Source organism: Pristis pectinata, chromosome 22 (assembly GCF_009764475.1).
Source record: "Pristis pectinata isolate sPriPec2 chromosome 22, sPriPec2.1.pri, whole genome shotgun sequence".
Classification (NCBI taxonomy): domain Eukaryota; kingdom Metazoa; phylum Chordata; class Chondrichthyes; order Rhinopristiformes; family Pristidae; genus Pristis; species Pristis pectinata.
The window spans coordinates 30,275,015-30,294,675 of NC_067426.1; the positions used below are offsets into that span (position 1 = coordinate 30,275,015).

Sequence of the window (19,661 nt, forward strand, 5' to 3'; positions counted from 1 at the left end):
AAAATGAGCCCTGCCTGCTTGCACAGGTGGCATTATTCAAAAAGAGAGAGTACTCCCAGAACTCTGGCCAACATCCCTCCCTGCATTCTAGGGAAACAGATTAGTCAGTCATTCACTCGTATGTTGCTTGAGAGACCTTGCTGAGCACACTTTGTTCAAGAGTAAACCATCGATTGTAAAGCACGGTGGATGTTCTGGGGACTCAGTAGCTGCTGCACAAAAGCAAACATTTCACTTCCTTTTCCTTATGTTCTATTGATATTTAACAGATTTTGTTTTGCCTTCCTTTTAAAGACTATTGCTTCTGTTCTATTTATTTGGTTGGCAAAGTTAAAATTAGTGAAGAGAAGGATGTCTGTTCTTTCATTAGTGTGTCTCAGTAACCTCCAGTGTAGTGTTCATTTATGAATACTTTGCATTGTCCACAGTGAATCAGCTATCTCACACAGCAGAGATGATAGTATTTTGGAGTATCAGTATTCTTGCACATTACAAGCACCACACAGATTCAAGATACTGGATATACAGTGACTCCTTTTGTGGCACAGTGTTTATCCAATGATCAGCTCAGCTGTAGATTCCAAGAAAGGCTTATGGCTTGAGTTGTATCATATTTTCATATCTTCTTAAGACACAGGAGGCAGCCATTCAGCCCACTGAGTCTATGGCAGCTCTCAGAGCAATCACATCAGTCTCATTCCCTTACTTATTTTCCTGTAACCTATTCCCTCTCACATGTTCATCAGTAAAAGGTTTAGAGGGGATCTAAGGCACCCAGAGGGTGGTTGGAATCTGGAACACACTGCTTGATGGTCTGGTGGAGGCAGAGATTTTCACGTTTAAGAAGTATCTGGAAGAGCATTGAATCACCAAGGTATAGAAAGCTATGGAACAAGTGGTGGTAAATAGGATTATCACTGATGAATACTTGATTTCTGTGCTGTATGACTCTCAACTTCTCCCTGATTCTCCTACCTCCCATCTACACCAAGTGGTAATTTACAGTGGCCAATTAATCCACCAACAAACATGTCTTTGGGATGCAAGAGGAAACCAGAGCCCCCAGGGAAACCCACAGGGTCACAGGAAGAATGTGTAAACTCCACACGGATAGCAGCAGGGATTGGAATCGGACCCAGGTTGCTGGAGCTGTTAGGTCCCAATTCACTGGTTTAGCTTCCCTCAGGCTGAGCATTGACACAAACGGTGTACGTGAGACAGGGAGTCAGAGAACTGAAGATATGGTTCCTGCTGCTGACTACCTTCATCTTCCATTCCAGAAGAAAACTTGTTCTATAGCTTTCTATGCCTTGGTGACTTAAGTGCCTGTCTAGGTACTTCTTAAGTATTGCAAGAGCAACTGTCTTTACCAGCCCTCAGGCAGTGCATTCCAAATTCCAACCACCTTCTGGGTTAATAAATTCTTTCTCAGATTCCCTCTAAATCTCTTCCTCCTTCTTCTAATTGACATGCAAGAGGAAATAGACCGCAAGGAGATAGCACTGATAGGAACACTCTGAGAGCTGGGTTAAACTCAATGGCCTGCTTCTGTCTTGTAAGTAGATATGAACCTCGAAGAGTACAGCTCAGGAATAGGCCCTTTGGCCCAACAGTGTCTGCGTATATGATTTGACTTCAGGTCATGACTTGAGACATTCCTGGAATCTACAGGCCAGCTGCTCGCTGGGTAAACACTGCACCACAAAATGGTGCCACCGCATATCCAGTACATTGAATCTGTGTGGTGTTTGTATTGTGAAAGTATACTGATGTGTGGAGGTTAGATACACTTAGATCAGGCATGGTTCTGTTGTTCTTGTGGTCAGATAGCTAGCCAGCGCTCACTCACAGGACTCAACCATGGAAGGCTGGTTATCAAAATTCCAGGGCTGGCAGTGTTTGAGTTTTGATGATGGATGTCAACAGATTGATAAACAAATGGAAAAGATCACAGTTGAGTCCCGACTACCGATCACCCAATGTTAATACAACAATGCCTCCGACAAGGAATGCCTTATTACCACCAAGAACCAAGAGCCTGCAGAATATCCTCTTTGTGACCAAGCTCATGGCAGCATTGCTGAAACCAGTAAGCTCAGCAAGCCAGGAGTCAAACCAACGATTGCCTGACTCATCAATGGCCACGTGAAACTTCCTGCATCCATCAAGCACATGATAAGCTACATGCCAGGAGATTGGCAAGAGGATCCAGGGATGCCCCTTCTTCCTCTACCCAGATGAGCAGGAATTACTCTTTATCTGCATGGTGTTTCTTCAGGAAATCCAGGAGTGTAAGATGTCTCATTAACACAAGGTACTGAAGATGGCAGTTTGGATGGAGATGCCAACCATTAATATGTGATTTTAAAAACAGGTTAAATAAAACCAATGGTTTACCCTCAGGAAGGAATCCAACACTGCGTTTCCCATGTATTCAATTACAATCATCATGGGTTTACCTGCAAGTAGGAAATCAGAGTGTTACCAATTGATCTGTGGAACACTGCGAAGCATATAATGAAAAATATTGGACAGAGCCATTGTCCATTTACAAACTGCAGTGTTCAGCTGTCACTCAACTGCATCACTATACTTGGTTTAGAGCCACAAAGATAAATAAATGCAGACTAGCTAAATTCCAATAATTTGTACATCGCCTCTTGAATAGCATAATAATACAACTGATTTACTTTCACTCACTACATTTGGCCTTGCAAGTTGAGTGTCATAGGCTCAGGGTAGTAAAGTCTGCATCCAGTATAGGTTTGAATTCTGATAACGTCCCCTGCATTTGTTGATGGCATTCGGACGATGAATAATCCAACTCATCAACAGCAGCAATCGTCCCTCCATGTTAGAATGAATGGCTCAAATCCCGCTCCAGAGATTTGAGTACAATAGTTTGGGTTGGTAGTCAATATCTTTTGTCCCATGGTATGTGAATCATAAACAAAAGGGCATGGTTTTAAGGTGAGAGGAAGGAGTTTTAAAGACGATCTTAGGGGTAAGTTTTTTTTAAACACAGAGGGTGGTTGATATCTGGAACATGCTGCCAGAAGACATGGTGAAATCAGAAACAATTAAGAGGAATTTAAATGGACAATTAAATAGGCAAGGTGTAGAAGGATACGGTCCAAATGAGGGCAAATGGGATTAGTGTAGATGGGCAAAGAGGTCAGCATGGGCATGCTGGGCTGAAGGGCCTGTTTCTGTGTTGTACAACTCCATGACTCTATAATCTAAGGGTATACTTCAGCACAGCACTGAGACAACACTTCACTATTTCCAATGAAACATTAAAATGTGTCCGCACCTCTTTGCTGAGGAACAATTTTCATGCAGTGTAGCTCACCCAAGTGTTCTATCCAGCAGTTACCCCTCTTTAAGTAGGATTTTGCAAAGTGACTGTAATGCTTCTTGGAGTGATTACACATAAAAAGTAATGAATTGGCTGAAAAACATTTTGGAATGATCTGAATCAATGAAAGGCACGATATAAATGAATGTTCTTTCTTTCCTGAATAAACATTTGTGTCATTATCTTTTGTCCCTATGAGAACCTTCATTGCCTTCCTTCTTGACCAGTGCTGACGCTGTGACTTAGCCAGTCATTTCTTTTTTGGAAAAGCACAATCGACTAACATGAATTCTGAAAACTTTAACACTGCAAGCATTACCAGATCACCAGAGTTTTTCCATCTTAAAAAAACAATATCCCACAGCTCATGTAGCGATTTAAATCAGAACAGTAAAATAATCAGAGGAAACTAGAATCTTAAAAAGTATAGATTACAGGAAGAGAGAGCTCAATATCAAAGTATGTCCCCCTCTCTTACTGTGGAGCAGATATGGGAAACATGGTGGTATTCTCACTTGTCATTTGTTTTCCCTTGTTCACCTGCTGAGGAAGGTTTTCTGTGTTAGTGAAATGTATTTAGTATGGGTGCTGGTGAGTGATGTTTACCTATTCAATTTAACTAATCAGTTGACTGGATTTCTTTGCCGTCTCATACTCACAGGGGAATTCCTTGCAGCCATTCTAATTGCACCACATGTAGTTCCATTGTATTGCTCCATAACTGAACATTTATAACTCCCCATTTCTAACTGTATTGCCCCATGGAGATACAGAACCTCTAGCTTGTTGTTTCACCCATAGGAATCTCAGATGAAAGGTTGCGTCTTATGCCATTAAAGACGTCACCTCTCAACAGCCAAGGACAGAGCGCCCCTGGCAGCTGAATAGTTAGCATTTGATGTCAGAAGGCGTGGTCCAAGTTGGGCAGAAAATGAAGAATACATATATTTAATGCTTTAATATAAAGCATTATTGCTTTATGCTCCTAAATGCTTTACATCCAATTGAACATTTTTGAGATGCAATCACTATTATAATTGGAAACACATCAGCCAATTTGCACTCAAAATGTTCCATAGATAACAATGGGATAAGGGGCAAGGAAAATTTTGAAGTAAGTTCCAAAACACTGCATATTTGCCACATTTTCTAGATCTTTCACATTAAATACCTTTTTATCTTAATCAGCATGTTATTCAAAAGCTGCTACCTTAGAAATACATAAGTTCTCCCAAGGGTAATTCAGCGAGAAACATTCTTTTTGCTTCTTTCAGAAATTTCTGACCTTTGTATCCACATGACTAGATAATGATCACCACTTTAATTTAGATAATACTTGTAATGCAGCAAAATATCACAGTGTTCAAAACTCGGCAGGACCGCTCAGGAAATTAGGGAAGGGAAGCAAAACCTTTAGCGGGGTTGTTGGGTGTGTAAGGCTTTCAAGACAAAGGGATGTTGTGTAAGGATGATGTGGTTGGACAAAAATGGACTAAGGTTCATGAAGGTGCAGCTGGGGACAACATAAAAGTGGGAACTGAGACGCAACATTGCCATTGCAATAGACAAGAAAGCATTTTGTTCAATGGCAGTAATTCCAGTGAAACGGTTGTGAGACAGCCCACAAAATATAGCTAGATATTTATTTAAATTATCCATAAGAAAAAAATACACTGAATAACTATCAGCCAATTAAGTATTCAAGTGATTCAATTCAAATAATTTTACATTTCCAAAGCTAAATATACATAATGTAAGAAAACTGGAAAATATTTAAACTATGTAAGGGTATTTTAAATATTTCTTTTTTATATTTTGTAAATTTAGTTTTAGAAATGTTAAAAATAGTACCTAGTGGCTGAGAATTGTAGAACAATAAATTCAGTCATGTTGACATGCCTACCTCTTGTAATCACTCCTTCGAGACGAATGACGTTTGAGTGGTCAAATTGTCCCATGATACTCGCTTCTGTCAGGAAGGTGCGCTTCTGTTTTTCGGAGCACCCAACTTTCAGTGTTTTGATGGCTACTGGGAGCTCCCTCTTACTGGGGAGCTTGAGACATCCTCTGCAAACTTCCCCAAATTCCCCTAAAGGAGACAACAAACACTGTTAGCATTTCAACACCCATCTCCCTTCTTTGTGTGGGAGGAGGAGGTTGTAGCTATGTCTTACTATGGTCTTGGGGTGTGAGAAGAGGAATTAGCATGACCATAGCTCCATGAGTATTTTGTGTATCTGTGTGTGTTTGTGATCAGAATGCAATGCTTGTAAGGGATAAGGGAATATCCCTGTATGGGTGTTACTACTTTATGTTAGGAGAAAAACTATCAAACTATCACCTTGCATTGACCACCCAAAGCATTACCACAACCCAAAAGGAAAAGGTCAGGACATGACGGAATAATCTTCACTTGCTTAAATGAGTGTGGCTCTAACAAGAAACCACGCACCATACAGAACAAAGTGGCCTCTTGATTCGCGGCCCCTCATTCCTAAAGATTCTTTCCCTCCACTACCAGCTCACTGTGTTTACAGTGTGTACCATCTACACTGCAGTTGGTCACCTAAGCTATTTCAACAGCTACCCAAACATGTAACCACGCATTAAGAACAAGGTGCATGGAAACACCGGCACCAGTAGATTCTCCTCCAAGTCACACACCATCCAGAGTTGAAAATCTATCATTATTACCTCATTATTCTGAATCAAAATCCTGGAAATCTGGACCCAACACCACTGTGGGAGGGCCTTCACCAGAAGGGCAAAGGTGATTCAAGAAGGCAGTTCCCCACCATGTACTCAGGGCCATGGAAACTGAGAGATGGGTGATAAATGCTGACCTTGCCCAATGAGGCATTCTGAAGAATGAATAAAAAGAAAATTCCCAAAGGATTTAATGTTTACTGGCGGAGGAGAGGGAGAAGTTTAATGGATCCTATTATCTATTTCTGAGAATGGGGTTGACCCTACTATTTTGGGGAAGGTGGAATGTCTTTTTTTTAAGTTGCTTGAGTACAAGGGCATGTTGCCATGAATTGGTTTGGAGGAAGAGGTTGCTATTTTAAATGAATTTTAATGGAAGAAGAGGACTATCACTCACCATGTGTCATTTTGTGTTGTTCTTGGAGGAGAGAAATGTTTTATGTTTAAAGCACAAAGATAAAATGCAATAAGGACGTGATTTGGAACTAATTATGTGGAGAACTTGCAGTGATGTGTTTTTTCCTATCTCATTCTGAAATCACACTGATGTTAACAGGCACATTTTAAGTACACAGCTAGAGTTCTGATTTAAAAGAAACATTAAGAAAAACACGATTAGGCTAAATTTAAAATGCATTAGAACTACAAATGAACTGCACTTATTTACAGAAATATCTACAACATGGAGAGAAGTGGTTTGCGTGAGTTCAGTGAAGAAAATAGTCTAAGTGGGTTTCTCTCCTACTGTGGCAACTCTGGGCCCTCAGATTGTAATTTGTATACATCAAGTGAGCTTACCAACAAAAGCAAATAGCAATAATCCCTGGCCCATTATCACAGTAACTATCTGTGTCCATTAATTTGTCTGCTTAAATCATTGCAATTTACAGAATAATCATTGCAAACATTTGAATGCAGTTATAAATTTGTCCACAAAAACAATATAAGGCATGCAGTTCTAAACTCTGAAAGCTAAGTAGTTTTATAAACAGTATCAGCACCCAAAATATCCAGAGACATTGCTTAAAGTAGCGGAAAAAGACCAATTTTGGAAGGAGTGAGCCAGAAGAAGTACAAACATAGATAGCAGTGCTGGGTGGTCAATGTTTGGGCAATGAGGAGTTGGGGTGGAGGGGTGGGTGCATCAAGACCAGCACTGTGATTTGCTGGTGGGGCAGTCTAACATTTCATGGTGACAGGCAGTTCAGTGTTGTCATGGCGACACAGCTGGGTGCAGAGCCTATTGCAGGTTGAGTATTCCACACCAGTAAATGAGAAGCAATAACCATTCATCTAAAGCTAAGTTTGCAAATTCTGCAAAACTTTGTCCATGCGTTTATTGAGAAAGGAGGGTCTTCTTCTCTTGTTAGTTTTCTTCCCCAACCAAAGCCTGAGCAAGTGACCTAATCCCAGAGATCTGTCAATCCTGCACTGGAAACAATGACTGCAGGAATGTGAGAAAAATCCTGAGGATTATTACTTTCCCTCTCTGCAGGCAAGTATCTGGCCCACAGTCAATGACTTCCTGCAATAGGATGGACGAGTTAGAAGATGCCTCAGGAGGGAAGGTGGAAAGACATGTCCAAAATGCACCACTGCCATTCCCACTCCTTCCCATTGATCAACCAAGGCAAAATGTTAACTCCTGAAGGGCCCTTCAACTGTTAACTATTTCTCTTTCCACCAGTGCTGCCTGACCTACTTAGTTTTTCTAACAGTTTCCATTTTCTGTTTCTTTTTAATCATTTTAACTCTTCTTCTTATCCTACTCATTAAATCCAGCCTGCCAGGCAGTCCTTACACCTTAACATCAACAACTCATTACACAGAGGCAGAAGCTTAATATGCTGATAAATCCAATCATTTGGCCATTTCAACTAATCCTATCACAGACAGTGCCTTGGTGTAGAACATATCCTTCCCCCACTTACTCCCCTACTGGAAACTTGCATCTCTCTCTTTCCCAGTTCTGACAAAGGCCACAGACCTGAAATGTTGATGGTTTTTCTTTTGACAGATACTGCTTGACTGTGCTCAGTTTTTCCTGCATTTTTTTTTGGTTTCCAGCATCTGCAACTTTGTTGTTTTTCCTCAACTCATTTAATGCTCACAAAGAGTGAACCTGCACATATGTTTCCAAACAGAAACAAAGGACTGCAGATGCTGGAATCTAGATGAAAAACACTATGATGCTGGAGGAACTCAGCAGGCCAGGCAGCAACTGTGGAGGAAAGCACTGAAGAAGGGTCCTGACCCAAAACGTTGACTGCCTGCTCTTCTCCTGGATTCTGCCTGGCCTGCTGAGTTCCTCCAGCATCATAACGTGTTTCCAAACAGATATCCCTATAGTCTTGAGTGTCTGGTTATCTGTTCCATGCCAGACCTCTAACATGCTCTGGATTCCCCCCACAACCTAAAGACATGCAGACTTGTAGGATAGTTGGCCATTGTGAATTGCCTCAAGTGTGTAGGTGAGTGATAGAATCTGGGGAGAGTTCATGAAAATGTAGGGAGAAAAAAACTAGGATTAGTGTAAATGGGTGGATGATGCTTGATGGGATGAAGTGCCTGTTCCCATGTTGTATCTCTCTATGACTCTGTTTTCAACTGGTTCACAAGGACTACAGATCTTTTTGCCATGAATCCTCACAGGTTTCTGTATTTATTGATGTATTTCTAAATTTCCATACTCTTAAATACTCTCTACTGAGGGGCAGGTGGTTTTGGCAGCTGTCACTGTCTATCAGCACCAAAGATTAAGGTGTCTGGGAGCATTAGCATTTCCAGGTAACTCGTTACCTTACTCTAAGATACCCTCTACACATTGCCCATGTTTATCCGCCACAGCAGTGATCCGAATCCAATGTTCAAAACTATGTCCATTGCTCTCTTCCTCTGTGCTCTAGATGTAATTAAATGTCCAATACCTCCTCCAATAACTCTCTCAATTTTGATACAGGAAAGGTCCAGTTCTTTGGCAAAAAGATGCACTGCTTGTACAGGGTCTTCACAGGTGTCTGGATCAATGTAGGTTCTTCGACTTGGGATCTTAACTGTAATGGAAAGATAACCTGTGTTCATATGGCTGTAAAGACAAGTGTCCAACATCATACAAAATACTGCAACAGGCTGCTACAGGGATCTCAGCTGAGCTAAGGGAACTATGATGGACATTGTCCCCCGTACACCATAAGTAACAATCTGGAAAAAGTCTTACCTACATAGTAAATCTTCATTTGTCCATTTTAGCAGATAATCTGTGCTGGATTTCAGTTTAGTGCTGAGGAAGAGCACCTGAGAGATCCCATGGTACTACTTGAAGTATCTATTGGTGACTCTGCCTGCACTGCACTCTCTCCTTAACTGTAACACTTTATTCTGCATTCTGTACTGTTTTACCTTGTATTACCTCAATGCACTGTTGTAATGAATTCATCTGTATGAACGGTATGCAAAACAAGTTTTTCACTGTACCTCAGTAAAGGTGACAATAATAAACCAATTTACCTTATCCTGGACAATGAATGTCCCCCAGCCATTACTTATCCAGAAGAACTCTCATGATATCTTGCTACCATGCGTAGGAGTTGAACAAATTAATTCATTGGCTGTAAAAGACTATAGGTGCAAATAGTATAACCTTGCCATATAAATGCAACCATTTCCTTTCATAATACGGCACTGCTTCTCTTTACAGAGTGCCTTCCGTCCCACCCTCATCCCACCATCTCTCCTTAATGAGTGATTGAACTCCATGCATTTCCAATGAGAGAAGGAAAAACACTTTGCATGTATAGCAGATGCCTTTACTTGAGAGACACATGTACCTGATCATCTCTTCTCCATCGCATCAAACTCATATTTAATCTGCTTACTTTGGGATTGTTCACGCAAAGGAGGATGGACATTGGGAAGTAATTTGAGATTCTGTATATAGCCTCCTCACCGTTGCTACAAAAGTGAGTTTTAGCACTTGCAATGCCCAAGGTTGTTTCTGCAAATCTTCCAATCATACCTGCCTGTCTGACATGATGGTGTCATTAAAAACTACAGTGGCAAGCATGGTGATTGGTTTGGGTTGACTACACATTCTGTATCCAAAGCCCTGTCTGATCCTTGCTCTCTAAACCTTAGATACGCTTCTTTCTTCCTTTTGACAAGATATTCTAAGTCTCTTGTCAACCATGGTTCCTTCACTCTACCATCCTTACCCTGCCTCAATGGGACAAACCTATCCAGAATTCCATGCAAGTACTCCCTAAACAACCTCCACATTTCTGTTGCGCACTTCCGCAAGAACATCTGCTCCTAATTTACACTCCCAAGTTCCTGCCTAATAGCATCATAATTCCCCCGCCCCCAATTAAATACTTTCCCATATTGTCTGCTCCTATCCCTCTCCAAATCTATGGTAAAGGTCAAGGAGTTATGGTCACTGTCTCCAAGATGCTCTCCCACCAAGAGATCTGCAACCTGATCAGGCTCATTGCCTAGTACCAGGTCCAGTATGGCCTCTCCTTTAGTTGGCCTGTCCACATACTGTGTCAGGATTCCTTCCTGGACACTCTTAACAGACTCTGCCTTATCTATCTCCTTTACACTAAGGAGGTGCCAATCAATATTAGGGAAGTTGAAGTCACCCAATGACAACAATCCAGTTATTTTTGCACCTTTCCAAAATCTGCTTACTTATCTGCTCCTCAGTGTCCCAGTAGCTATTGGGGAGTCTGTAGAATACTCCCAATAGAGTGATTGCTCCCTTCCTGTTTCTGACTTCCACCCACACTGACTCAGTGGATGATCCCTCCAGGACATCCTCCCTTTCTACAGCTGTGACATTGTCCATGATCAGCAAAGCCACTCCCCCATCTCTTATCTCCGTCCCTGTCCCTTTTGAAACATCTAAAGCCCGGAATATCCAGCAGCCATTCCTGCCCTTGTGACAGCCAAGTCTCTGTAATGGCCACAACATTGTAGTCTTATGTACTTACCCACCCTCTAAGCTCATCATCATTGCTCCTGATAGTTCTTGCATTAAAGTAGAGACACTTCAGCCCATCCAACTGACTGTGATTTGCCCTTTCAACTGCCTATTCTTCCTCACAGTCTTTCTACACTCTGCATCTACTTGTACACTAAATGCACCAACCTCTGACCTATCACTTGGGTTCCTATCCCCCTGCCAAACTAGTTTAAACCCTCCCCAACAGCTCTAGCAATCCTGCCCACAAGAATATTGGTCCCCCTCCAGTTCAGGTGTAACCTGTCCCTTTTGTGCAGGTCATACCTTCCCCAGAAGAGATCCCAGTAATGCACAAATCTGAAACCCTGCCCCCTGCACCAACTCCTCAGCCATGCTTTCATCTGCCAGATCAACCTATCCTTACTCTCAATGGCACATGGCACAGACAGCAATCCAGAGATTACTACCCTGGAGGTCCTGCTTTTCAGCCTCCTACCTAGCTCCCTATATTCCCTCTTCAGGACCTCACCTCTTTTCCTACCTATATCATTGATACCAATATGTACCACTACTGTTGGCTATTCACCCCCCTCCCCTTCAGAATGCTGTGGACCCAATCTTAGACATCCCAGACCCTGGCACCGGGGAGGCAGCATACCATCCAGGAATCTCTTCCACGTCCACAGAATCTTCTGTCTGCCACCTTACTATTGAATCCCATGTCACTACCGCCCTCCTCTTCTCCCCCTTTCCCTTCTACGCCACACAACCAGGCTCAGTGCTAAAGACCTGGTCACTGCAGCTTTCCCCTGGTAGGTCATCCCCCCAACAGTATCCAAAGCAGTATACCTGTTATTCAGGGAAATGGTCACAACGGTATTCTGCACAACTTTCCTATTCTCCTTCCTTCTCCCATCAGACACTCAGCTACCCGCGTCCTGCAGCTTCAGTGTGACTGCCTCCCTGCAGCTCTTATCTATGAACTCCTCATTCTCCCGTAGGAGCCAAAGGTTATCCAGCTGCAGCTCCAGTTCCCTAACACGGTCTGTAAGGAGCTGCAGCTGGATGCACCTCGTGCAGATGTAGTTATCAGGGAGACTGGAGGTCTCCCAGAACTCCCATATCTCATGAAATGGTCACACCACTGACCCTGGAGCCATTCTCACTACTCTAGCCTGGCACTAAAGGAAAAATCAAAAAAAGAAAGAAACTTACCAGAGACTTACCTTAGCCTCTGCCTCCTCTCGCCAAAGCCTCAATCCCCCACTCTAAACCTGGTCCGGTCTAACAACAGCCTCTCCGCTTGACCCTACCTTCTTTTTATTGGCTGCTGTTAATTAGCCAATCAACTATTAACAATTTGCAAATGTGCCTCTTTTAGACTCCTGCAAGATGAACCTCACAAGCACACGCACAGAGACTCACCTTTTTTCAAAGCTCCCACTCCAAGTTGAGTCAATATTTACAAGTTGCCACATATAAATGCAACAGGCAAAAATGTTCTACTTAGTACAAAAGGTGATTTCTAAAATGATTTTTCTTCAGTTTCCACTCAACCTCACTTGCATGTTATTCAACATCATCGGAAAGAGAAACAAAATGCAGATACTGGAAATCCAATCAGTGCTGAGAAACACTACTTAAAATCTACATTAATGGCATCGATGACCATGCATATTGAAGCTAAGTTTGTTGATGATGCAAAGATAGGCAGGAAAGCAAGTTGTGGAGAGTCTGCAAAGAGATATTGATCGTATTCGTGAATGAGAAAATAACTTGGCAGATGGAGTTCAATACAGGGAAATGTGAGGTTATCCTCTTCAATAAGGAGAATGAGAAATACAGAATATTGTTAACTGAGGAGAGACTACAAAATGCCGTTATATAGGGCAGTCTGGGTGCCCTTGACAATGAAATATAAGCAGGTAAAACACATAATTAGATAAATACAACCTTGGTGTTCACTACAAAGGGAACAGAGTATAAAAGTAGGGAAACTCTACCATATATTATGCCAAAAAACTGATTTATTTTCCTAATTTTCTGAACATTCTGCTCATAACACTTAAGATAGCAATATGGCAGTACTTTTTATATATGGATATCCACAAGGCAACAATTGGCAGAAAGAAATTAAATATCTTTCTGTCCTGTACTCTGCCAAAATGACAAGCACATATAAACCAAATTGACTTAATATTTGAAAAAGCAAGTAGCCAAGTTGTACATGCGGAGTTAATCTTATATCTGGATGACCGCAAGATTATTTTCCAAATGACTGAATAAGATCAATGGCCAGCAATGGCACAGGTACTGAAAAGTTGTGATGAATGCAGACATCATAACAAATGCAAGTCTAATAACTTTGCCTCTATATGACCTCAATCCAATAAGGTCCACCTAAGAACTTAACTACGGGAGTAAATCCTTATTTGCATCAGACCATAACTGATCAGAATTCTTTCCTTTGATGTAATTCACATGCAGTCACTGTTTGGAAATACTCTACAGTAGGCTCAGACAACTAGCCACAAACTAAGACTGGATTGATTGATAGTCATAGTTCTGAACTTCCAAATGTCAGGAGGAAAAGGGGAAAATCAGTAGAGAAAAGAGGAAGAACAAAGAACATTTGTTCCCAATGCAGTCTGTGAGATTCACTTTCCAGTGTCATGTTGTTGTTTAAAATAAAAACAATATGATTGAAACTATTGAAAGGAGAGGTCCTTAGGCATTGAACAATAACTTATTTGATAGGCCTAACCAACTTTCTTCATTGACCACAGGAATACAACTGATTTCTCTTCAAGATTACTCTTCACTATAATTCTTGCAGAGGGAAACTCGCACCCTATACAAGTTGTAGGTTGGAAACTATTTGTCAGCACAGGATATCAAAGTGTCCCATCTACCCCCAGGTCATTCTAGGCTGCATCATCAGGGCATGAGAAAGACCAAAAATTTCTGAACCTTAAAGCATTGTGCCTGTCCAATGTTTATCCCCGAGCTAAAGTTACAAATTAAAGCATGGAATACCTAGTCTTCACCTCAATGTCACCTGCAAAATTTCCCACTTCTATCTTCTACATTACAACAGTTATTGCACAGTAAAAAGTACTACATTGGCACCGAACTCTTTTAGTTGATCTGATGGCAGGAGGGACACTGTTCTTTTGCACTGGTCTCTATGGCAGAGGAGTGTGCTAAAGGTGAGTGCTGTGAGTGAGGTGGATGGGATTGGAGGTGGAAAAAAAACAACAGCAGCGAGAGCTTTGGTAATTTGGGGAGGATGGATGGGCAGCTGTCACATTCAGGTCTTGAAAAAGAAAAACAACTTCCTTATCAATTCCAAGCAGCCCACCTTTAGGATGCACCTCTGCATCTGGCACTAATGGACTGAATTTACCTGATACATGTTCTTCCTATTGATGTTCAAAAGCTGCATCAAGGCCCAATAGAAGGCATAAGGATCCCATTACTGCTTGAAACATGTGGGGCCCTCTTACTTTTAAAGACTCTAATAAAAGCATCTGTCTTGGGAAAAGTTCTTCTGCCCATCACCAAGCGATTCCAGACAGATGGACTCCTTGCAAGTGATGCAATCTGCCCATTAGTGCCCATTTCCCCCATTCTACACGAGCAAAACTATGGGAACTGGATGTGCATATGTGTCTTTGAACCAGCACGTTGAATTTCTACCTCAGTTCCCACATGATAAGGCTAGAAAGCAGAGCAGGTACAGATTGCACCATCATTCAATATGATTCCAATTGATCTTCAACCTCAGTTCTACTTCCCTGTACAATTCCCTCTCAACAGGGTTAAATGAATTAATAGAAAGGAAAATAAAGGAGTTAGTTCCTACCAGTTTTTTTAACCATTACAGTCTGGTTTCTTTCCATGGGGCAGGGTAGGGATTTACAAGCAGCTGCTGCTCATGGAGATTTTCACCAATGATTACTATTTTGTACCATTATAAAACTTTTTTTCTAAGGGCAATCTAGTGTAGCAATTTCAAAGTGAAAAATTGGACATGGCTGACAAGTAAATTAATGATATCATATTGGCTGCTTGTATTTGAGACACTTGATATTCAGCTCCTCTGACTTCAATGAAACTACATACTGAGTGTATTCTACAAAAGTTAGCCAATGCATTTCTTTTTTGTATCCAACCCCTGTTCAATTTTGGCCCGAGTATCTATATCTTAGTAGCTAAGTGTGGCAAAGCCTCACCAGATTGATTCCTAGGATGCTGAGTTTTTCATATTAGAAGAGATTAGGAAGATTGGGACAAACTCTCTTGGATATAGAAAGATGAGAGGTGATCTTACATACAAAATTCCTACAGGATTTGAGAGTGTTGATGCAGGAATAATGTCTCCCATGGTTGATATGTCCAGAACTAGGGGTCAAAGTTGCAAAATAAGGGGTCGGCCATTCAGGACTAAGATCAGAAGAAATTTCTTCAACCAAAGGGCAGTGAATGTTTGGAATTCTTTACCCAAGAGGGCATTGGAGGCTCAGTCACTGAGAAAGACATACAAGAAAAACAGCAGTCAATTTTTATTTATTTTGAAAATCAATAATTATAGTTTTAGTGCAGCTAAATGGCATTGAGGTAAAAGATTGGGCACTACCTTATCAAATAGTGGCAAATGCAGAAGGGGCTAAATGCCCTACCAATTCTGTTTCTTATGTTCTAAAGCACTATGACCATGCCACAGGCTACAATGACAAATGTTATAGGATACCAGCCAGCATATAATCAATAATGAAGAAGGGAAGAGTTTTGAAATGATGTGATCTCTGGTTCACATGGAGTTTAAGCTTTATATTTGATATATATATGCCAACTGGAATTTTGCCATTAGCTGACAGCTTCTCACCATTTCTCTATATGATCCATGATAAAGCTTGCTGAGTTATATCAAAATATTATGGTGTAATGTCTGGTAGAACATTCCTTAATCCTCCAAAAGCATGTCTATATTGATTCCGGTGAACCAATGTAATACTGCTGCTTTCATCTTTCTACTTTAATTGTACTGCATAGGTCAATGCTCCATTCATATCATCCACGCCTCATCCAATCAATCTTTGGGTAACAGTGCAATCAATGTTGAGCTCACCTAAGGGCACCAGCGTAATGGAAGGTGTTTCATTTGGAACCAAATCAAATCATAATGATCTCATATGTGCTAAAACAAATGACTCTTTCTTTGTTGACCGTCTGTTGTAATTTTAACAACGTTTTGCAGCACCTATTTGAGATGCTTTAAAAAAATTTGTCTGATCCATCTCATAATCTAAAAATTCTTTCCCAGCAACCCCTGATAATAAACTCAATTAAGACCAGCACTGCAGTACAATTGAGTGAATCTGCAAAGAAATGGTGCCTCATAATTTCATTTGTTTCACTGTGCTACATTACAGAGAGTTTTTATTTTCACTAAATAAGCTGCTCAGGCTTTTTATGTGAAACAAAAGTTCTCATCTCAAGGTAACATGCTGCTCAAAATAAGTTTTTGGCACATCAGTTTAATAAAAAAACAGCAGCCTAGTTAGCAAGTTAGCTATTCTCTAGTTTATGCTAAAGTTGAAAACAATAAGATAAATTTAAAAGTGTTCCCAAAGTCCTTGTGTGTTCATAGTAATCCAGTGATTACTGTTCTATTGAAGAGTAATCACAGGATACAAATAACCATCATTCACTCTTCCCAATTTTAATTAAATCAAGGTGATTAATTGCAGACAGTTAGATTTGTAGCAGTTTAAAGCAATTTTAGATAAATTCCTTTTGATTCCAATAATCATTCTTCTTTCTGAGGAAGGAGACAATGCCAATGTCCAGAAAGCCAAATTCAGCTGGTTTTAATTAAAGAGATTCATAGATGCCTCATAAAAAAACCCAACCTTTCAATGTGCCAATATAATGCACAAGGTATGGCATGTCCAGTAACTTACGACCTAACCTTTCATACATTCTCTTCTTGTAGGGCTCTCTGATGCCCCTACCAGGATTATTGGAGCAGGTCTTTGACTTGAGAATGAAATAAGATAATGCTCAAAGTGCCAGTTTTGAAATACCCTCTACTTTCTGACATTTTGTGGCTTTGTAATACAGGATCCATGGGAAGCAAAGCAAAAGACAATCATGTGTTTGTTTCAGCCATTCACTAATTTCCTGGAATCATACAACTCTGCAGGTAATTATATGGCCCATCATACCCAAGATAGCTCTTTGAAATACCTGCCCAGTTGGGCTCACTCAATCTTGCACTTTCCACAAACCCTTGATTTTGTTTTGTACAAATCCAAGTCATTTACTAAATCTGCCACCATAAACTTTGCAGTCAATTTATTTTAGCCAATTCTGTTTTTAGTAGTGATTTTTTTGCCAGAATTTGATTGAAGATCATATTTAGGGAAAAATAGGTATATGGTACAAAAATCAAGAGCACAAACGATCATTAGGATCATGACTACAACATTTAATCTCTTGAGGCTGATTTGCCATTCAATGACTGATCTGTAACCAAACTCCATGCACTAACCCCATATCCACCCTAAGACTATTGCCTCATAAGAACCTATCGCTCGATGAAAGTTATTTTTGTTGATCAGATTTAGAATCATCTCTCAGCTAAACATATCTGAGAGATATTTCCACATCTTTCACTGTTCAAAGAATAATTTCCTTCCTTGAATGTTTGAGCACTGATTTTCTGGTGATGACTAAAGTTCTCTCTCTATCTACTCTATAATTTAAAATTTCTTTAAAAAACACAATCAAATCACCCCTTAACCTTCTGCATTCTGTACAAGGTTAGTTTTTGTAATCTCACCTGTCATAACAACTCTAACATTCTGGTGAAGCTGTACTCCCCTTTATATTCAAGTCCTCTGGTTATAAACGTGACAAGTCCAAATAGGCCTTCTAATTATTTGTATTGGTCGACTCAACATTTTTGAAATCCCTAAATTTTGTTGTATTTGTTCTGAACTTGCATCAATTAAAAAAAGTCAAATCTATCTCGTTTTGGCCCAAATGCATGATTTCCATTGAAGCACAGCATCACCCTGCTCCTCAATCCATAAATAGGTACTTCTGCATTACATATCATGCCTCCAATCTTTGTATCATTGACAAACTTCGATTGTGCTCTCTGTTATTAATAAATATCATGAATAACTGAATTTCCAGCACATATCCACATGGATCACTCACAGACATCCCCTTTCAATTCATGTAGATGTTCATTTTCCCTACTCCCCTTTCCATTATCCTAGCCAATCAACTAACCAGGTCAATAATTTCCGTTCAATTCCATGAACTTCAATTATAGCTCATAGTCTCTTCTGAGGGACCATATCGAATGCATTTTGACAGACCATATAAATTAGATCCATAGATATTCCCCTGTTTATTGCTTTTACTTTTTCAAAATTTCAATTAGATTTGGAACACATGACCCACCCTTTACAATTTCACATTAGCTTTCTCTGAGCAGTTTAAAATGCTTTAAGTGCTCAATTACTCTGCCCTTAATCATAGATTTCAGTTGATATTAAACTAATTGGTCTTCAGTTTTTTGATTTCTCTGTCTCACACTGCTTAAACGAGAAACTGCATTTACAGCCTTCCAATCTAAAGAAACAAATCTTCGTAGGAGTGTGGCTAAACCATTCATAATTTCCTTATTTTTGTTTATTAAAAGTTTACAGTGCAAACCATCAGGCCCTATCAGGATTTTCTTTAGAACCTTTCTCTTTTAGTATAATGTTAAAAACTTTCTGTTAACCTTGATATCCCTCATACTTTCTGTATTTACATTTGCAGCTTGTACTATCATACTTATATTTACTATACCTCTCATGGTCCTCTGAGTTCATGCTACTTTCTGCCTGCTTGTAATGCTCTCTTCTTTAATCTTATGGTACTTCTCAACTCCTTTATCCACTGTGGTTCTTTCATTTGGCAAGTAGGACTTTTGTCCCTTGGGGCTGTGTACATGAATATCACCAATTATAATAGACAAAATAAACTAATTTGGAGGAACAGGATGAATGTATTAAATGTCACCCTAGTTTGAAAAAGTGATTAAATATAGAGCTGTTTCATTACTAATGCAAATTTTTAGCTATTTATAATCACATCTCATTAATTACCCATCAAACTACTGTGACAGGACAGAAGCACCATGTATTATAGTGCTAAGATATTGTATCCCAGAGGAATAAGACATAGATGCCATCCTCTCCACCATCACAGCAAAACACTCACTGGAAGTTACACCTTCCTGTTAGGATGTGGGAAGAATTAGAGCAACAAGTAAAGCCAGGTCACCGTTGGACAGTGGCCATCACAATAGAATTTGATATATCAGTGCTGAACTAAACGATCGGCATAGAAGCAAGCCAGAGATCTTACTCATGTCTCACAGAGACAGGACCTTCAGTCCATCATCTCCATGCCAACCATTGAGAACCTATCTGTACTAATCCCATTGACTAGCACTTGGTCCTGAGCCTATTATGCTTTTACAATTCAGGTTACTCCAGATGCTTCAGGCAACCACCCTCTAGGTGAAAAAAAATCCTTCGATCCCCTCTAAACCTCTTACTTCTCACC

General features: G+C 40.3%; 1 protein-coding gene across 1 annotated transcript in view; it reads right to left on the reverse strand.

Annotated features, from left to right (window-relative positions):
- LOC127581569 (ephrin type-A receptor 7) overlaps window positions 1–19,661 on the reverse strand; it is a 382,237-nt gene that overhangs the window by 24,978 nt on the left and 337,598 nt on the right. Inside the window, 3 exon segments of the mRNA XM_052036035.1 lie at window positions 2,398–2,459; window positions 5,262–5,447; window positions 8,992–9,117. Coding sequence (XP_051891995.1) covers window positions 2,398–2,459; window positions 5,262–5,447; window positions 8,992–9,117 — 374 coding nt within the window.